At 38.1% G+C, this 16,827-nt stretch overlaps 1 protein-coding gene across 1 annotated transcript in view; it reads right to left on the bottom strand.

Annotated features, from left to right (window-relative positions):
• Positions 1-16,827, bottom strand: part of RFX3 (regulatory factor X3) — a 172,440-nt gene that overhangs the window by 85,003 nt on the left and 70,610 nt on the right. Inside the window, exon 2 of the mRNA XM_083352548.1 lies at positions 648-772. Within this exon, the coding sequence (XP_083208674.1) occupies positions 648-764 (117 nt within the window). The 5' untranslated portion in view covers positions 765-772. The remainder of the gene's footprint in view (positions 1-647; positions 773-16,827) is intronic.

The following is a 16,827-nucleotide window of genomic DNA, read 5'->3' as shown; positions in this document are numbered from 1 at the left end:
AACAAAGATAGGCTTATGTTAAGAATATATTTAACCTTCTCTCCCATGTCATTTCCCTGACATTAACCCAAACGCACCTATAAGCACTCAGAGATGCTGATAGCTTTCAGGAGTAAAGAACCAAAACATAAACGATATTAGAATATTTTCTTCATTTAGAAATAACTTTATTCATATACTAATTACGTATCAATATCCCATGTCTAACTTCCTGGTTTATAGAACTATTCTGTCAAGTGCAGTAGCCATTGTGCCTATTATCTTCCCCAATTTCCCTAGGAAAATGACTAATTGCAATCCCTAATGTCAAAAAGGTGGACAAAATAATTTGGGAACTGTAATGAGGACCTATACGGACAGTATTAGACTACAAAACCTGGATTACTCTAAACTAAATCATGAATGTATTCTTATACCTGAGTAGCTTCATACATGCTGGCAGAAATATAATCATTCTGGACTGTAGCGATAAGCAGTTTGAATCAAGAACAAGGTGGACAGCTGCTGTCCTGAATAATATATAACAAAGTAATTTAAACTCCGCAATACTGAAACAGCAGAACCCTTTTCAAAAAAACCTATATAGGAGAGTGAATTGGCACTGCACAAAAAGTTCATTTTTCCCCCCAAAGACAACAAACACCTACCTGTTGTTGCACTGGTAACTGCTGCACCACCTGGGTAGGTACAGCTGCTTGGCTAGCTACGGAAGTCTGCAAAGTAACCGTCGAACCTGTATCCGACCCAGTCTCTGATGTCTGCATTCTTGTTTCTGTATAAGAGGTAAACATATTCTCGTTAAAATGTGCTCGCCTTTTATGGTTTATTTTTTGTTTTGTTTTTTATGACTATGTCATCTCTTTAAACTGCCTTTCTCCTACCAAGCTCGACCGATCACAAAAATCTAAGCAGGACTGGAACTGGCTAAGATAGTTGTTGTTTTGGTGGGGAAATAATCAGAAAATGCCAGTTTGTAGATAGATTGGGAAACAAACAAAACAGCTTTCTGGAAAAGAAGGCAAAGATTTGCTCTAGTTTGGTCTAGTGGTTAAAGCACCAGGCTAGAAGCCCAGAGGACTGTGAGTTCCAGTCCTGCCTTAGCCGTGAAAGCTGGTGAGTAACAACTCACCTCACAGAGTTCTTGTTGAGAGGAGGAAGGAGCATTTACCTTCACTGCCTTGAGTTACTACCCCAATTGAGCCCAAAATTTATGTTGCTAAGTGAGAAATCTGCTAAGTGAGTTTTGTCCCATTTTACCATTTTTCTTGCCACATTTGTTAAATGAATCACTGCAGTTGTTAAATTAGTAACATGGTTGTTAAGGGAATCTGGACTCCCCATTGATTTTGCTTGTTAAAAGGCTGCAAAAGGTAATCACATGATCCTGGGACCCTGCAATCATCAGAAATATGAACCAATTGCCAAGCATCTGAATGTAAATCATGTGACTATGGAGATGCTGCAATGGTCGTAAGTGTGAATAATGGTCGTAAGTCACTTTTTTCAGTGCCATTAATGGTCATTAAATGAACTGTTGTAAGTCGAAGACTCCCTGCACTTATAAAGTAATAAAGGCAATAAGTAAGTAAGTAAAATCTACACCAGCACATAAAATCAGTAGCTCAACCGAAAAGAGGTTTTATTTTACCCACGGAACAGAAGTGGATAAAATTATGGCTATTTGAATATTGATGAATTACAACTTCCAGCAACCCTCGTTGGGATGCTAGGAATTGTGTCAGTAACATTTGGCTGGTCAGAAATTTGCCATATTTGCCATTCATGGAATGCTTCATTTAAAAAAAAACCTGTATCAAACAATATTCTATGTTTAAAAAATCCAGAAACAATATTTTGCTGTTGTTCATTTTTATTTAATTTCTTCCTCATACAGTTATGATTTGGTCATTTCTGCTTGACTGGGACCAGTGATAATTAAAATTATCAACAGAAGATCAATTATGTACATTCATTATTTTCCCTTTCAAATTCCACTATTCAATGTTATTTGCTTCCTTGTTCCCATAGCCTGGTTGGTATGTTACCTTGGGACTATTTTTCCCTCCCACTCCGAGGAGCTCTCTATTTACTACTTAGCTGGCTGGGCACAAAACATGGACGCTACATACATACTACATACAGTACATCCCGTCATCACCTTGGTTTTTGATGATTTTTTTTTGATGAAAATTTGAATGGAAATGTGTGTGTGTGTGTGTGTGTGTGTGTGTGTGTGTTTTAAAGGAGTATGGAAGAAAACACATAAAATACTAAAATATTTGCAGAAAAATAATCCAAATATATGGATTTAATTAAAGAAAAAGCTGAAGAAGGGAACATGGCTGCGGGATATTTGCATTCAAATTTTTCTTTGCATTTCTTCCTTCTTTACCATTCCACTAGAAATAACATAATACGGTCCAGATTTTTCCACAGGCACATCACATATGGGTGTGTATGTGTGTGTGTGTGTGTGTGTGTGTGTGTGTCCTTATATCCTTTCCCTCATAGCATACGTTTTGTCCAGATTGTGTTCTGCTTGCAAACAAGAACTCTCGTTAAGAAAGGTGGTAGTGTATGTCTGTGTTTTGTTATCCCTATTGTAACACTTAATATTAATATTTATGCTCCTTTAAAAAAAGATCTTTATAATACAAATCCCTGCACTGCTTGCGCTTCTGTTTGAGAGACCTTAAACCCATGGTGGCGAACCTATGGCACGCATGCCACAGGTGGCACGCAGAGCCCTGTCTGTGGGCATAGGCGCCACTGCCCCAGTCCTAGGCCTTCAGCTGGGTTTTATAAAACCTTTTTGCTTTAGGCCTCCGCCGCCGTGTGCAAAAAAAAAAAAAGTTTCAATCAATCAATTTCAACTTCTCACGGGAAAAAAAAAGATCTCGCAAAGTTGGAATTGATTGAACTTTTTAGTCCCACTCAGTCTGCCGTTAGCACCGTAGCCATTCCCACCCAATGGGCCATGCCTACCCAATTGGCCACAACCACCCAATGGGCTACACCCACCCAATGGGCCACGCCCACCCAGCACCTGACGATACATAAGTGGGTTTTGGGTTGCAGTTTGGGCACTCGGTCTCTAAAACGTTCGCCATCACTGCCTTAAACCATTCAAGAGGAATTGGGAGGTGGAGACAGATACAAGATGGTTACAGTTCAGACACAGTGAAAAGGAATTCGTGAAGATAGAGCTAGGATTTAAGGACAATATAGTAATAGAGCAATTCTGCATGTGATCTCTCAGAAGAAAAACATTTGGCTTTCGCTAGCTAAGTATAAGTAAGCATAGCTTAAAATACTACATCACTGAAAAATAAAGACAAGTTTTTGAAAGGAACACGATGTATATAAATAATAGCAATAAACACAGATAATTTTATAGTTCGAGAAAGAAAATGAATCATAACTAAGACACCCAGTGTCTCAAAAATTATTAGTGACTGAATTTATACAAACAATTTTAACCTATTTCCAAAATCTGAATGATGCCTAAACTTGTTAATTCATATCCATCTGTCTCCATCTATTTAAACAATTTTTAATCTTTTACCCAAGCTAGCTTTTATCTTATATACAGTCTATAGTGTTGTTTTTTTTGTAATGTGTGAAACATTGTTAAATTGAAGCATACCCAATATTTTGCTGATGAAATGCTTTGAAGTAATTGTTAATTTAGTATCTTTAAAATGCTCTTTTTAAGGGGTATTTGTTCGCACAATGAAGGCAGTCAGGTTAATCTATTCTGAACGGCTAAACAATCTTCCCTGCTGTTTAAATAATCACCTTGTCTGTATGTTAACAAACTGTATGTGACTGCAAGAGAGACAAGCTGAATTTCAATCTGCCTATTACAATTGTCAGGTGTGTCACGAGCCACAGATGCTTATCTGACAAAAGACCTTTGCATTCTGGCTAATTAAGCTGTTAGACACACCCACACTTGTTGTGGGTCTGGGCTACAGATGTACCCCTAGATCATGTGTGTCAAACTCGCCGCGTCATGTGACGTGTCGTGACATATCACGACTCTTTTTGTATAGCTGGAGCTGTGGTGGGCGCAGCTTCCGTATGATGCAACTGGCCCATGGTCCGGCAGTTTGACACCCCTGCCCTAGATGAATGAATATAAATACAGCATAGTTTGAAAGAAAGTTGAAAGAAAATTGTATTAACTTAACTGCTGATCATGAAAAGATTAGCATTCGTTCAAATTAAACAAAAGTATTTCAATGCTCATCTTTTTTTAACAAATGTGGTAAAAACACACAACATTATTGGAAAAACACTTTCAAGATGATTTAATAAACTCAAGAAGTACAGTAGAAATCCTTTTGTCTTCTATTCTTTATGTACTGTACCAGAATGGTTTAGTTAATAATGGATCTGATGCATCCATTTCATAGCAAATCACATGTTACTAATATGGCATCTTAATAGTAAACTATCTTTAGCATGCATTTTTATCATCACTGCTGTTCTAAATTCTAAAATTTGTGAAATCTCATTAGCTATTCTAAATAATTTTAATTCAGTACAGATTTTAATTCAGTACAGAAAACAAAGGCCTGTAATTTTTATTCAAATGTACTATTTTTTCTCCGCAGAAAGTAAAAACATATCTGCCTAAAAAATTAAAATAACTTGATTAGTCACATGGAAGCAAGGGAGCTTAGTTATAAAAGTAGATGTAATATATAAGAAATTTCAAATTACTATCATTTTCCAAAACGTTGTAAGAATGTTTAGTTTCAACTATAGATGATCAAAGCGTAATAGAGAACTATAGCTGGGTCACCTGTTGGCATAATTGGTAGACCTGGAGCGGATCTGATATGATAGAAAAGGAATATAGCAAAAGGTAATCCCAAAGTGTCTGTGCAGTACTGAATGTTACCCACATTATTTAATACTTTGTGCTACATTCCTGTTCTATGAAAAAAATGTGAGCCAGTTAATACTGAAGCCTGCCAATAAAAAGCTTTATAAGCACAGGGGAATTTCATAAAGGTAAAAAGAAGAGACTAGATTTGCACTGAAAAAAATTCCTTGTAATCTTTAGTATTTCATGAACTATAAAAATAATCTCTACCCAACCCACACAAGCACCAAACAACATCAGTTCGATTGGAGCAACACTAAAATCATTGGCTGTGCTACCACCCGCCACACTTGTGAGTTCATCGAAGCCTGGCACTCCACAAGCAATTCCATCGATACATTGACCTACAATCAGCCTATGAACCACTCATAATCCAAATCAACCACACAGCCAGCTAGAGACAGCACCAACCCTCGACCAACCCACACAAGCCCTCCTCCCACCAGTTCACCTCCCAATGACCCTGACCTGATGTAACCTCCCTATCACAAGGCCCCTCACAAGCTTCTCATTTATGACTCCCACCTGACCCATCACAAGACCCTCACTTGACACACCCACACCTGAAGCCCTTATAAACAGAACACTGACATCCCCTAAACTCTGCTGAAGATGTTACCTAGCCTGGTAACAAAACGTTCGGAAACCAACCCACAAGCTCAGAGAACGAACCTTCACCCTCATCCTACACCTGAGCTATAGATATTTGCCACTATTGCAAACTATAAAAATATTTGCAGGATACATTGTCTAGAAGTGTCTAATGATACATGTAAATAATTAAAAAAACATTGGTGGTTGATGTTTGGCTACGTTTCTGTGACCACTGTGTGAAAATTGCTACTACTTGTGACAGTCACAAAAATTGTAAAAATGATTTTTGTTGTCTCTCATGTGGCTAATGTCATTGCATTCAGTTTTTCCAATGGCTGCTTGTTATTTTCTCCCCAAAAGTATTATCTAAGGTAGTCAAGAAACATGCATTAAATAGGTTGACAAATTTGGCTAATCATATATTAATCATTTAATGCAAATATAATATTCCTGTCACCATGTACTGTATATCTTTCTGACTTCTTATGCAGCATCTTTAGATATTTTATTAAATTGTTAGCAGGAAGGCATCACGTTAAGTTTCATCCTTATTGGAATGAAATACTTAATGTTAGACACAGTTTGCCAGATGTTATCCTTTGGGATTCAAACCCTCTACTGCAGGGGTGTCAATCTTGCAACATCATGTGACGTGTCACAATGTATCGTGACTTTTTTTCCCATTGCTGGCAATGGGGTGGGCGTGGTTTGACCATGACATATCTGGCCTGCGGGCCGGCAGTTGGACACTCCTGCTCTACTGAGACTTCAACAAATAGACCTTCGCACTGTAACTGAGTAGATACAGTGCATTAACTTTACACACTATCTGGGTCCTAGCATTCAACAGCTGCAGGAATGAATACTGTGTTTTTCCCGAAAATAAGACTTAGCAGGAAAATAAGCCCTAGCATGATTTTTCAGGATGCTCGTAATACAAGCAGTACCCTGAAAATAAGCCCCAGTTAAGTTCGTCAGCCAGACGGATGCATTTAGTAGCGTATCCCCCCCGAAAATAAGATCTAACTGGAAAATAAGCCCGAATGTATCTTTTGGAATAAAAACCCGGTCTGATTTTCGGGGAAACATGGGTATATTAAAAGCATTAGCAAAATGGTATATATAGTCAAGCTCCCTAAGCTCTCAGAACAGTGAGCATATTATAAGAGGCATGACAGTATGTCATACCACTTATGTGGGAGATGAAAATATAGCCCCCTCCTCATATAACAAGATGAGGCTGGAGCAAGAGGGAACTCCATCCTTCAGAGAATTGTAGAATTACTACATTTAGTGCTATTTTTCTATAGATTTGGGGATCTAGGACCTTAGAGCTTGATAACTACATCTCATTCCCAATATGGTTACTTGTACTAAGAGGGCACCCAGGCCCAAGGAAGTCTTGCTATTTTAATTTCTATTTAGTTACTGCACAACTAAGCATTTCTCTTCCTGTTTAACTGTGGTGTCTTGGACTTTAATCTGGACTCCAGACATTGCAATCTGCTTGACCAAACGTACGTGCTTCCGATGGAGCAAGTCAGATTTAAATCCAGTAATCAACATTTGATGAAATGCGTAGTCCTGCACCAATTGGTAGAGGAATATTTTACTTGCCTTTGAGATGCTCTTTGTGTTACATTAATTAAAAGAGCCTTGGTGGAGCAGTGGGCTAATGCCTCCTTAAGTAACACCAGCTGCCTGCAATTAGTGCAGGTTCGCATCCCACCAGGCTCAAGGTTGACTCAGCCTTCCATCCTTCCGAGGTAGGTAAAATGAGGACCCAGATTGTTGGGGGCAATAAGCTGACTTTGTAATAATGCCGCTTGGGGGTGTGTGTGTGAAAGCCCTAATAAGCAGGCATATACATAGAATGAAGGCTACTGCTAAGCTTGTAAGCCGCCCTGAGTCTTCGGAGAAGGGCGGGATATAAATGGAATTAAAATAAAATAAATAAATAAATAAAAATTTACCTGAAGGTGGCATTTGATTCAATGCAATGGATAAATTCAGCAGCTTCCATACTAGATGGAAGTTTTGATGATGAATCACAAAGTTATACTAAAATACCTACATATAGGTTAAGTGTGCTATTCTTGGAGATTTGTCTGACTGGTCCTCATTCAAAAAGGCATTAAATAAGGCAGCACACTTGATCTGTTGCTATTTAATCTACATCAGGGCTTTTCAACCACTGGTACGGGTACCACTTGTGGTACATTGGCACCTGGCAGGTGGTACGCGACCATCTTAGAAAAGTGGTAGCAGGGGAGGGGAATGAGCTGAACTGGTGGCAGCACCGCACAAGCCTGAGTGAGAGATGGCTGGAGCTGCAGGGTTGCCAGGGCTCAGCAGAAGCGCCAGGATCAGTGCTTCTTCAGGGCTGTCAGGGCTCAGTGGAAGCACCAGGCTCCAGCTGGAGCTCGGCGCTGATCCTGGCGCTTCTGAGTCCGGAGAAGCGCCAATCAGCTGGAATGTTGTGGCATCTCCAGGGTCTTGTGATTTACATTCAGATGCTTGACAACTGATCCATATTTATGATGGTCGCAGTGTCCCAGGGTCATGTAAAGTGACCGAAACCTGCTGCAACCAGCCACCAGACGGGAGGAATAAAAACCAGACGTCCCCCCACCCTACCCCCACTGCCAATCCTCAACAGAAATGCTCACAACAATGAAAATCTCGGACAGGAGGAAGAGTGCCGCTGGGCAGGCAGGCAGGCGTTGTTCTGAACCAGCCCGCTACCGGCCTTGCAATAAGGCAAACCCCTGTTCAAACAGTAGAGACTGGAGAGCGTCTGAGGCTGAAAAGCGTCTGCCAAGATTTATTACACGAACAACAGAACAAGAAACAAAACACTGGAACTTGAATCCTCAAACGGAAGGGTTGCTTTCAGCAACCAGCCCTTCCCCAAAACACTCCTTTTATTTAGAGATCAGGGCGTGGCCTCCCTGTGCCTCCTCCCGAGGAGTCCCACAGCCTTTCTCTGTTTGGTCCTGCTCGACTGCCTCCTGCGTCGGGCGTCCTTGAACAGGGCCAGCTGTGGGTCATCATCCTCCACACTATCAGGCTCACGCAGCTGAGAAGAGGGCCCCGGCTGGGGGCTCTGCAAAGCCTCCAAGCCATCATCAGCCAGTTCGTCTTCCACACGGTCCTCCTCCCCCTCATCTGAGTCATCCGACACATCTGAGCCGGCTGCCGGACCCACAGGCTGGCCCTGAGTCACAACAGGCGTCTTGCTTGGCTATGGCTTGGGGGGCACTTTTTTCAATGCCATTGTAACTTCAAACAGTCACTGAGCGAACTGTTGTAAGTCAAGGACTACCTGTACTTTGTCACTTTTTTCCTTTTTTGGGGGGGGTCATCGTTTTTGACACCTTGCTAGGCGACTGGTGGTACTCGGATGTTGCCATATCCTAAAAGTGGTACAATGGGTGAAAAGGTTGAAAAACCCTGATCTACATCAATTCCATAAAATAATTTCCATCCTCCACTGATGACTTGTTCCATTTAGAGGCCACCTGGCTTCAAAATGAATTTTGGTGGCTTACATGAAAATAAGAACAAAGGAGAATAAAAAAAAGGAAAACAATGAAGAAATATTGTGTGTCCAAGCAAACCCATTTCTTCTAACAAACACAAGGTTCTGCACTCTAACCAAAAGCTGGAAGTGTTATCCCATATCTATTTTTCATGTACTGATGATGTGGTTATTTTATGTTTGATTCAAATGGACTAATGGTAAAGGTTCCCCCGTACATGCGTGCTAGTCGTTTCCGACTCTAGAGGCCGATGCTCATCTCCGTTTCAAAGCTGAAGAGCCAGCATTTGTCCGAGGACGTCTCCGTGGTCATGTGGCCGGCATGACTAGATGCCAAAGGCACACGGAACGCTGTTACCTTCCCACCGTAGTGATCCCTATTTTTCTATTTGCATTTTTACGTGCTTTCGAACTGCTAGGTTGGCAGAAGCTGGGACGAGTAACAGGCACTCACTCTTTTACACGGCACTCGGGATTTGACCCGGACTAAGGCAACCACTAATAGCATGCTGTAGCAAACACAAACTGGACACTAATTATACTAAAAGTAAAGCCACTGTGGTTATCAAGAAATATAGTCATTGTAAATATAATTGCATGATAAGTAATATCAGCATCGCATAAAGGACTGCAAAAACATTTAGCAGTCATTTTCCAATCTTCCTGGAGAAAAAAAGGAAAAGCAACACCAAATCAAAAACAAGAAAGTAAGAATAGGAAGATGATAAGGAAAGAGAAAAGAAATACATAGAAGTGATTTCCAACTTTTATCACAAATATAAACAAATTTACTGCCTCTTCACCCTAAGGTTACAAGCATTTCTTTATTCCATATCCATTGTTGTTGTTAGTTGCGAAGTCCTGTCCGACCCATCGCGACCCTATGGACAACGTTCCTCCAGGCCTTCCTGTCCTCTACCATCTTCTGGAGTCCCTTTAAGCTCACACCTATATATCCATATCCATATCTATACACAAATCCATAAAACATTTTTCAGTCCAGATAAAGGATTGCCAGAAATAACACATCTTGTTTAAACTTTGATTAAACAAATCACTTTATACTCCTTCCTTTTATGTCTAATTATGTTACTCTTTATTGCATTCAAATATTGTTGTTTATTTCTTCTTTGTCCCATCACACAGAGTTCTTCAAAACTTTTGTAAATCCAATAGGAAAAAATGATCCGGGTCACTCTCTTAGTTTGTCATTTGTTTTTCTCTTTAAAATTTTAAAGTCTCAGCCAATTTCTTTTGATAGAGCCATCGAAATATCCTTTTCTAACTCAATTCTCTTGGCCTGTAAAGTGTAAATCCATTTTAATGCCATCTCTATCTTGTCAGATAAAATTTGTTCTACATCTATAATTTCTTTAATAATATCTTTTGGACATAGTCTATCTATACAAGGAGACATCATTACTGACATTGTTGGTATTCTGGCTAGTGTTTTCTGATTTCATTCTTCAGTATTTTGATTTTGCAACCTTTTTGCAGATTTATAAATCCTCTATCTAAAAAGTTAGTCCCCTCTAGTACCCAGTTTTTAAAATCATTAAATTGCTTCTTTGTTTTGTCTTGTAAAAAATAAAACAAAATCTATTTCCTGGAAAAGCTGATTGTTCTTTATAATTAATTTCAAAATCTTATTGGAAAAATGTCAACATTCCAATTTTATCTGGACCTTTAGTCCATTTATAACTTTCTAAAATCAAAGTTTCAGATGGTTTAAATTCTCAAGCTTATGATTACATTTTTCTCTGATTTAGGTTTAAAGGCCAGTTCAGCCAGCATTTTCAGACGTGATGGTCTGAAGATCTCTAACAGCTTAAAAGTTATTAATGAGCAAATTCCAAAAGCGATTAGAAAATGGGATTTGCAAAACTTCAAAAGTCTCCTTTGTGGTTGTGAGCAAGATGGCTAACTCAGTTGTCTTCCAGCACTCAAACCTACAGTCCTGCAGTCTCCTGGAGAGAAGCAACCGTGTGAGCACCGTGGCCAATCTCCCATCTCTCCTTATCCAGAGAGGTTCCAAGGAACAGGTCTCCTCTCCAGTTTCTTGATCTTTGCCACTGTCATCAGCTCTGCTTTTGCAGAGCCGTTTTCAGTTTGCTCTACTTACCCTCACTTCTCTGGAGTCAACCCATTCTAGAATTGATTCCTTATTATATTTGTTGTGTAGGTACCTTCTTCATTCAAATATAAAATGCATTTCTCTACTACTCTGATGGCAGTACTGTGACTATTACATGTAATAATACCTAGAGATCAAAAGAATCAACTTCAGATCCATGTTGGTCCAGTCACATATAACTGACAAAATCAAAGGAAGGCTAAATAATAGTAAATAAAGTAAATACTAATACAAATCCATGCTATTATGGCTGTGGACATCAAAGGGCCTAGGTTTTGCCTATTTCTCTCACTTTCATCTCTGTTTGGACGCACAGTTTTCTTCAACTGAAGATTAAGATAAACCTGTGGGGTCCTTAGCTCTCTCTGGGCTTATTATTTACTTGCAGAAGTTTCATTACTCAACTAGGCTGTTTACCTAATGAAGGAACCATGAAGAAACACCCCACCAACACTGGCACAAGTATTAAAACAGAAAGCAAACGCCAGACCTTTCTAGCACTGATATTACCTAGTTTTCATTACCTAGTTTTAGGTAATGAAAAGTCTACAAGAAAACAACTAAACTCAGAGAGCACCAAAGATCTCACAGTTCAACCCTGAGCTACAGATACTATCTTCTATTGGTATATAGCCATCTTTAGACAATGAGAAACTGGAAGACTACAATTTAACTTCTTCCTCTAGTTATGCAGACAAAATACTAATGTCATTACTTGTTCACCATGTGACATATTTTTATTGTATTACTCCTCTGGTACCAAAAAAACTTTATAGGATGATTCACGAAACAGCATTTGTTTTAATAGTACCATTACAGCTTACAGATATTCTCTTTATCTCATTCATTGAAAAGTGCCAAAACCTTTTATGTCATGTCATGTTTCCAGCTGATGGGAACACTTATGAAACCATTTGGCTTTCTGCTCTGCTTATCTCCAGACAGATGCCAACACGTATGATATGTTAAGCAAAGGTTGCAGGAGGATTTTGTAAAATGTTCCACGGTAATGGTTATTTAAATGTACCAGCCACTCGGCTGGAGATTACATCTGATAAGTGAATTCACATCAGTGGTACCACCTGGAGAAGTTTTTTTTCACAGGCAAAAAAAAATGACATTTTTTCACACCCTTAAGGTTCAAGCAGTAGCCGTTATTCAAGTATTAGAAAAATAACTTTAAGGCTCATATGCTGGACCACTTTTAAAAACTCAGCATTGCTACTAATTGGGAATGAAAGTTTCACTGTCATGTTCTCATCTGTAGCACAAAGCAAAGGCTCTTTTGAGGCCCTCCATAATTTTTAGAAAGGGAATCAACCCTTTAAAAATAGTCACCAAGATAACATGGTGAATGGATTATTGGGAAGATAGAGATCAATACAGTTACTGTACTAATATTTAAGTAAGGAATCAAATGAATTTCTTTCAAATAACTTAAAATAAATTGTAAACAAATTCCCTTGACATAATAACTTATCTATAGGCTATTAGTCCTGATGAATTTTTTTTAGGGCTAGACTATAAGCTTGCCTCAGATCCATCTTTTCACCTACATTTGCAAATTCCATCTCTACTCAGTTTCCCTCTTCCTCAGCAATATAAACTTGAGAGGAAATGCCTTATGTTTTACCTTAGTAAATTTTTCAGTTACTCATACCTAAAGGAAAAAAAATCAATAATGTTCTACTGCATACTATTTTATGTCTTTGTGGAGCATTGGGAATGAAGTTTTTATACGTTACGTGCTTCACTGTGCCCTCTAATGATTGTAAATAAAAGCGTATATACAATTTCCTTGAAGAGTTGGGCAACCATGTGGAAGTGGTATAACAGCATCTTCTTCCAGGACATTTTACTGTATTCCATTTCTACCCACCAGCTTTGGAATTTCCGAAGTAATCTTTAGAAATTATTGGTACAGTAATCTTGCAATCAGAGACTTTTCTTTCCAGAGTCACATTCCCCCTATAATAATCTGTTGGAAGCTACAGATTGGCCTGTGGTTGCCTGATATTAGAATCAAAATTGGGCAGAGCTAAACAGAAGATACAGCCATTAGTTGCTTTAATATATTATTTTTTTAATTTTTATGAATCCCTTTTCATCCAGCCTCCCACAAATCCCAATTCTCTAAGCTACTAAAGAGAGCAATCACCATTATTAGAGGATTTAATTGACAAAGTATATTTGAACTCAATTCTATTGCCTTCATAAACAATATTATTATCAATTGAACGTGGCATTTTTGCCCAATTATTTATTGTTTTCCCATTTCGCCTACATGACCTGCAATTTCGTGAAAGTCTCCAAAACATTTGGCTCTGCTTAGCTTGTCCAGGTCAACCATGTGCCATATTGCCAGCCTGATCAGATGCAGAACATTTTAAAATTAGGTAGAGGATTCGCGGTAGAAATAATTTCCAAGTTGCCCCTATTGGCTACAAACCCCTCAAGATAAGTAGAAATCTTTTAAAAGTAAGAATGTGTCAATGTTTCATCATCTCCTATTGTATAGTATACTAAACCAACCTGAGACACTTAGTTCCACAGAAATATAGAAATTTACATCAGTTGGCTATAGTCAATTCCCAATGAAAGTTACTGACATATCATTTTTGCAATATACTTTGAGAAATAAACAAAGAATAGAATTTATCCACAAAGGATTTTATAATACAAGTAGCCCTCAACTTTAACACAGCCAGTTGTTAAATTAGTAACATAGTTAAGTGAATCTGGGTTCCCTATTGACACTGCTTGTCAGAAGGTCGCAAAAAATGATCACATGACACCAGGACACTGCAACCTTCATAAATATAAACCAGTTGCCCAGTGGCTGAATTTTAATCACGTGACCATGGGGAAGTTACAACAGTCGTAAGTGTGAAAAATGGTCATAAGCACTTTTTTCAGGACTACTGTATCTTTAATTCCTTTAATACATCTTATTCAATCCCTTAATGTCCTGAACACTTAATATAAAAACAATATTCGTTCTGTTCAAATTTTAAATAAATCAATATCTTTAAATTAGATTTAAAATTGATCAACTGGTTTAAAACACTGTATGCAGAAATAGCAATAGCGGTTAGACTTATATACCGCTTCACAATGCTTTACAGCCCTCTCTAAGTAATTTACATAGTCAGCCTATTGCCCCCAACAATCTGGGTCCTCATTTTACCGACCTCAGAAGGATGGAAGGCTGAGTCAACCTTGAGCTGGTGAAGATTGAACTGCTGGCAGTGGAATGCAGTGTCAGCCTGCAATACGACATTCTAACCACTGCGCCACCATGGCCATGTGTCTAACTATTCAGAAGCAAAAAGTGAAATGTCAGAAACTGTTGCTCAGCACTTTCCATTGATAATAACTTAAGTAATATGCTAATAAAAGGGAATTGCCAGAAAATATTAGAACAGAATTTTTGCAGGCCCAAAGCAAAAGCTTCCATAGTCATCTTGAAACAAACCACCAGATGGAATCAATTTTAAACTAATATGAGAGCTGTTTGCATTTACCTGAGTAGCACCTGGCTGATCTTATCTGAATTGTACAGGGTTGTCCCTGGTAAATTTTTGAGTGGGAGATGATCAGGTATTACTAAGAGCTATGACCTAGATTTAAAAAGAAAAAGAAAAACAGAAGCAAACCATATCCATATCCTTTTTGCCATTATTACTATACCCAGAATTTCAGCTTGACTCATAGGGTACTGTACTTTAAGACAATTTACCTGAGGAAAAAATCCTTAAAATTACTCTTCTAATTTAACTGGAAATTGTTGTATGAGTTTTGTTGTTCTTATTCAGTGCTTCCTTTTGAGAAATATAACTGTAGCAAATGTTAAACTTACTTGCAGGAGATTTTTATTCTACCTTCTTTATAGTTATGATCAGTGCTTTTTTTGTAAAAGAAAAAGGTGCCAGAACTCACACATGTCATACAACCTGCCTTGCCAACCCTACAAGGTTCCATCCAAAAAAGGTGCCGAAACTCCGTTCTGAGCGTTCTACGACAAAAAAAGCCCTGGTTATGATAAAAACCAAACTGATTAGAACAGAACTATTGTTTATAACTGCACACTATATGAATAACAGAAGGTCAAAAGTTCTTTACAGTATTTAAGTCAGAAATTCTACCATAAAATAAAAATATAAATCTTTCCACCAGATGGCAGGAAAGAGGCAGCAGAAAAAATAGCAAAACTACATGGGGTATCAGACAGTCCTATGGCCATAATTCTGGGAAACGGTTTCAAAATTAGTGCATCCTTCAAAGAGCATATTATGCACTGAAATCTTTAAAGGGGTGACGTGTATTTTAAAACAGTTTTAACTTGTCTACACAAGCATTAAACATTAAGTCATTAAAATATCAAAGCCAACAGAAAATACATCATTCGTAGATTTCATAATTTCCAATCTGAGTGATTTGAAACAGATTTCAGAATTTCTATTTTTCAAGAATAGGAAATAAATAGCTACCTTGTATAATTTTAATTCAATGCATGTAATTTATGAAATATAATATAATAAACAATAGCACCAGGCTAGAAACCAGAAGATTGTCTTCTAGTCCCACTAAGCATGAAACCAGCTGGGTTACTTTGGGTTGTCTTTCTTAGCCTAACCCACCCACCTCACAGGAAAAGTAGAAGGAGTATTGTATAATGTATGTTCACCAGTTATTGAAAATTAAGTTATTAAAAATAAAGGTGGAATATAAATACAATAAAATAAACTGGTATATTTAAACAAAATACAGTTTTGGATACAGTTTTGTTGAACAACTCAAGCATTTGTGTTAGGTTCCATAATCTACTTATATATACAGATCAATACACTCTTCAAATATACTGTTTGTGCTGCCACACAGCCACCATTTTGAACATGGATCCCAGCTGGCTAATCTCATGCTTCCAATAAGAAACAATGAAAACTACAAACTTCTCTATCCACGTCATATATTTCTTGGTTATTGTATACCATGTTTGAATTGCCATCAAAAACTTGGTGATAACATGAACTAACTTCAGAGCAAAGAAATAAAGTTACTGGGGTATACAGGGAGTGCAGAATTATTAGGCAAGTTGTATTTTTGAGGATTAATTTTATTATTGAACAACAACCATGTTCTCAATGAACCCAAAAAACTCATTAATATCAAAGCTGAATATTTTTGGAAGTAGTTTTTAGTTTGTTTTTAGTTATAGCTATTTTAGGGGGATATCTGTGTGTGCAGGTGACTATTACTGTGCATAATTATTAGGCAACTTAACAAAAAACAAATATATACCCATTTCAATTATTTATTTTTACCAGTGAAACCAATATAACATCTCAACATTCACAAATATACATTTCTGACATTCAAAAACATAACAAAAACAAATCAGTGACCAATATAGCCACCTTTCTTTGCAAGGACACTCAAAAGCCTGCCATCCATGGATTCTGTCAGTGTTTTGATCTGTTCACCATCAACATTGCGTGCAGCAGCAACCACAGCCTCCCAGACACTGTTCAGAGAGGTGTACTGTTTTCCCTCCTTGTAAATCTCACATTTGATGATGGACCACAGGTTCTCAATGGGGTTCAGATCAGGTGAACAAGGAGGCCATGTCATTAGATTTCCTTCTTTTATACCCTTTCTTGCCAG

This window comes from Vipera ursinii, assembly GCF_947247035.1.
Source record: "Vipera ursinii genome assembly, chromosome: 2".
NCBI classification, from domain to species: domain Eukaryota; kingdom Metazoa; phylum Chordata; class Lepidosauria; order Squamata; family Viperidae; genus Vipera; species Vipera ursinii.
The sequence above is the reverse complement of the archived record's forward strand: the minus strand, read 5'-3'. Positions and strand labels throughout refer to the sequence as shown.